Source organism: Theropithecus gelada, chromosome 19 (genome assembly GCF_003255815.1).
Source record: "Theropithecus gelada isolate Dixy chromosome 19, Tgel_1.0, whole genome shotgun sequence".
NCBI classification, from domain to species: Eukaryota; Metazoa; Chordata; class Mammalia; order Primates; family Cercopithecidae; genus Theropithecus; species Theropithecus gelada.
In genome coordinates this window covers 29874650-29879480 of record NC_037687.1, presented here as the reverse complement: position 1 = coordinate 29879480, position 4831 = coordinate 29874650, and the positions used below count along the sequence as shown (strand labels likewise).

The 4831-nt window shown below is 42.5% G+C and overlaps 1 protein-coding gene and 1 pseudogene across 1 annotated transcript in view; both read left to right on the top strand.

The window, feature by feature from the left end:
* Positions 1-1240, top strand: part of LOC112612455 (zinc finger protein 813-like) — a 7572-nt gene extending 6332 nt beyond the window's left edge. Inside the window, exons 4-7 of the mRNA XM_025367028.1 lie at positions 289-426; positions 582-627; positions 666-680; positions 811-1240. Of these exons, the coding sequence (XP_025222813.1) occupies positions 289-426; positions 582-627; positions 666-680; positions 811-1240 (629 nt within the window). The remainder of the gene's footprint in view (positions 1-288; positions 427-581; positions 628-665; positions 681-810) is intronic.
* Positions 1241-2742: 1502 nt separating this feature from the next.
* LOC112611920 overlaps positions 2743-4831 on the top strand; it is a 12623-nt pseudogene continuing 10534 nt past the window's right edge.

Genomic DNA, 4831 nt, shown 5'->3' with positions numbered 1-4831 from the left:
TTTTTTTTGAGACGGAGTCTCGCTCTGTCGCCCAGGCTGGAGTGCAGTGGCCGGATCTCAGCTCACTGCAAGCTCCGCCTCCCGGGTTTACGCCATTCTCCTGCCTCAGCCTCCCGAGTACCTGGGACTACAGGCGCCCGTCACCTCGCCCGGCTAGTTTTTTGTATTTTTTAGTAGAGACGGGGTTTCACCATGTTAGCCAGGATGGCCTCGATCTCCTGACCTCGTGATCCGCCCATCCCGGCCTCCCAAAGTGCTGGGATTACAGGCTTGAGCCACCGCGCCCGGCCTATAGATCACTCTTAAGGAAACATCAGATAATCCATTTAGGAGACAAACAATATAAATGTGATGTATGTGGCAAGGTCTTTAATTGGAAGCAAAACCTTGCATGTCATCGTAGATTTCACACTGGTGAGAAACCAAGTGTAATGAGTGTGGCAAAACCTTCAGTCAGATGTCATCCCTTGTATAGCATCGTAGATTTCATACTGGAGAGAAACCTTACAAATGTGAAGAATGTGATGAAGCTTTCAGTTTCAAATCAAACCTTGAAACACACAGAAGAATTCATACTGGAGAGAAATCTTACAGGTGTAATGAATGTGGCAAGACCTTCAGTCACAAGTCATCCCTTACACGCCATTGTAGACTTCATACTGGAGTGAATCCTTACAAGTGTAATGAGTGTGGCAAGATCTTCATTCAGATGTCATCCCTTATATACCATCGTAGAGTTCATACTGGAGAGAAACCTTACAAATGTGAAGAATGTGATGAAGCTTTCAGTTTCAAAGCAAACCTTGAAAGACATAGGAGAATTCATACTGGAGAAAAACCTTATAAGTGTAATGATTGTGGCAAGACATTCAGTCAGATGTCATCCCTTGTATACCATTATAGACTTCATACTGGAGAGAAACCTTACAAATGTGAAGAATGTGATAAAACTTTTCATTTCAAATCAAACATTGAAAATCACAGGATAATTCATACTGGAGAGAAACCTTACAAGTGTAATGAATGTGGCAAGGTTTTTAATCGAAAACCACACCTTGCACATCATCATAGAATTCATACTGGAGAGAAACTTTTCAAGTGTAATGAGTGTGGCAAGACCTTCAGTCAAAATTCAGTCCTTGTAATTCGTAAGGCAATTCATACTGGAGAGAAACCTTACAAGTGTAATGAATGTAGTAAAGTTTTTAGTCAAAAAGCAAAGCTTGCATGGCATCATTGAATTCATACTGGAGAGAAACCTTACAAATGTGAAGAATGTGACAAAGTTTACAGTCACAATCAAGCCTCGAAAGACAGAATTCATACTGGAGAGAAATCATACAAATGTAAGAGTTTGTGACAAGGCTTTCAGGAGTGTTTCACACCTGGCAGAACATACTAGGATTCACACTGGAGAGAAAACTTAAAAGTGTAATGAGTGTGACAGAGCCTTTAATGGGCAGTCAACACTTATTCACCATTAAGCAATCCATGGTATAGGGAAACTTTACTAATGTAATGATTGTCACAAAGTCTTCAGTAACGCTACAACCATTGTAAATCATTGGAGAATCCATAATGAAGTGAGATGTTACAAGTGTGACAAATGTGGGAAAATTTTCAGACATCGTTCATACCTTGAGAGAAACCTTACAAATGTCATGATTGTGGCAAGGTCTTCAGTCAAGCTTCATCGTATGCAAAACATAGGAGAATTCATACAGGAAAGAAACCTCACAAGTGTGATGATTGTGGCAAAGCCTTTCCTTCACGTTCACAGCTCATTAAACATCAGAGAATCTATACTGGAAAGAAAGCTTACAAATACTGTAAGTGTAAAATATCTTCACTCTGAGGTCACTCCTTGAAGAACATCAGAAAATTCATTCTTGAGATAATCGTTGCAAATGCCATGAGTATAGCAAACCATCACACGTTAATTGATATTAGAGTCAATTCAGCGTTGACTTCAGTTTGAGTTGACTTAACTTTGAGTTCAAGCATTAATTGATATTAAAGTGTTTATGTTAAGAAGATTGGACTGGGCAGGGTGGCTCACGCCTGTAATCCCAGCACTTCGGGAGGCCAAGGCAGATAGATCACTTGAGGTCAGGAGTTTGAGAGCAGCCTGACTAGCAGACGTGAGTCATTTTTTCCAGCCTGTTTTTTGTTTAACAAAAACTGATAGGGATTTGTATGGGTATTGTGTTGAATCTGAATCACACTGGTTTGTATAATTATTAAACAATATTAATACTTCTAATCCATCAATATGGGTCGTATCTCTAGTTTTTTTGATCAATGTTTGTAGATTTTAATGTAAAAGCTTCTCACCTCCTTAATTAAGCTTATTCGTAATTATTTCTTTAAGTTCCATAGCAAATGGAAGTGTGTTCTTAATTTTCTGTATGCCCTATGTAAATGAAGTGGATGAAGGAAAGATACGAGGTCATTTACTCAGCGTGGGCCATATGGAGAGGATATTTTCTGTCTTGAATGAAGTGTGAATCGGCCTTATGTTCCCTGTCTCCAGATCCTATTCTCTTGCCTCAGGACAAGGGGGAGATTGGGGACAGTGAAAAGATTAGTGAGAAAGAAGAACAAGAGGTGAAACAAGTTTTAAGAATGGGGTAGGAAAGAAGTGGGACACAAAATGAGCAGAAACCCATGGGGAAATGCAGAGAAGAAATAGAGAGAGAAGGTGAGAAAGAGCTATGTACAGAATGAGGGAGGGAAACAGTAATGAAGACGAGGAGGGACCCTGGGTGCAGATGGACGGTGAGTTGGTTGGATGTGATGAGGAAGTGATGACATGTTGCTTTCTCTGTTTAGAAGGTAAGAAATTTAAAATTTGTTTAAATTATACAGATGAGAAGGAAAGTTGCAAAACGGCTGTCTCTAAATGTCGTTCATTTTATAACGATGGTGTCAGAGACCAGAGGACAGTGACTTAACTCGTTAGTTGTGGATCACCCTCTTCCCTTTTCATTGATGGGGTAGAGAGTTGGAGAGTGAAGTGACTGAGTCTTGGCCAGGCGCGGTGGCTCACGCCTGTAATCCCAGCACTTTGGGAGGCCAAGGCGGGCGGATCACGAGGTCAGGAGATTCAGACCATCCTGGCCAAAATGGTGAAACCTCGTCTGTACTAAACATACAAAAAAAAAAAAAAAAAAGTGACTGAGTCTCTGTTACTACAGGAAACCTGACAAAAGGAATATTAAAAATGCTTTTGTTCTCTTTTTGTAATGCGTTTCCTTTTCTTTCTAGTTCATCTTCATTTCATTAGTTGCTTTTTATTTTTTTTATTTTTTATTTTTGAGACGGAGTCTGGCTCTGTCACCCAGGCTGGAGTGCAGTGGCGCCATCTCGGCTCACTGCAAGCTCCGCCTCCCGGGTTCACGCCATTCTCCTGCCTCAGCCTCCCGAGTAGCTGGGACTACAGGCGCCCGCCACCTCGCCCGGCTAGTTTTTCGTATTTTTTAGTAGAGACGGGGTTTCACCGTGTTAGCCAGGATGGTCTCGATCTGACCTCGTGATCCGCCCGTCTCGGCCTCCCAAAGTGGTGGGATTGCAGGCTTGACCCACCGCGCCCGGCCCTTCATTTTAATTATATTGAGACACTCTTACTGTTGCCCAGGCTGGAGTGCAGTGATAGGTTCACAGCTCATTGCAGCTGCAACCTCCTGGGCTCAAGTGATTTTCCCACCTCTGCCTTTGGAGAGCAGCTGGGACCACAGGCGTGCCCCACCAGACCTGGCTAATGTTTGCGGGTTTTTTTTTTTTTTTTTTTTTTTTTTTTTGAGATTCTTTTTGTCGCCTAGTCTGGAGTGAAGTGGCATGATCTTGCCTGACTGCAACCTCCATCTCCCAGGGTCAAGTGATTCTCCTGTCTCAGCCTCCTGAGTAGCTGAGACGACAGTCGTGCACCACCATGCCTGGTTAATTTTTGTATTTTCAGCAGAGATGGGTTTCTCTATGTTGGACAGGCTGGTCTTGAACTCCTGACCTCCAGCGATCTGCCCACCTTCGCCTCCCAGAGTGGTAGGATTACAGGCATGGGCCACCTCGCCTGGCCAGATGTCTTTGTTTTTTGTAGAGACCGGATTTTGCCATGTGGTCCAGGCTGGTGTTTAACTCCTGGACTCAAGTGACCCAGCCGCATCGGCCTCCCAAAGTGATGGGATTACAGGTAAGAGCCACCACGTGAGCCTGTTTTTTAATAAAGCAAAAAACAATTACTTCTGAAATAAGTTTTGGTAGTATCTTATCAGCTCACATCTTTTTTTTTTTTTTTTGACAGAGTCTTGCTCTGTCGCCCAGCCTAGAGTGCAATCGCATGATCCCGAAGTGATGGGACAACAGGCATGGGCCACCACGCCTGGCCCAATGTTTTCTTTCTATTTGTGTATTTTTTATATTGTCCATAAAACCAAGACTTCCACAGTGACTTACAGAATCTGATAATCTTTCATGAAAAAGTACAATAAAATGCAACAATAGAGAAAAAATGTTCAAAAATACCTTCACGTGGACTTGTGAACACAGTCTTTGATCAAATCGATACTTAATTTCTTTTTTCTCATTTTGTGTGAGGGTGATAACTCACTCCTTCATAATGTTTTGTTGAAATGTGTTTTTCTTTTATCTTTTTTGAGATGGAGTCTTGCTCTGTCGCCCAGCCTGGAGTGCAGTGGTGTGATCTCGGCTCATGGCAGGCTCCACCTCCCGGGTTCACACCATTCCCCTGCCTCAGCCTCCCTAGTAACTGGGACTACAGGCGCCTGTTACCACGCCCGGCTATTTTTTTTTTTTTTTTTTTTTTTTTTTTTTT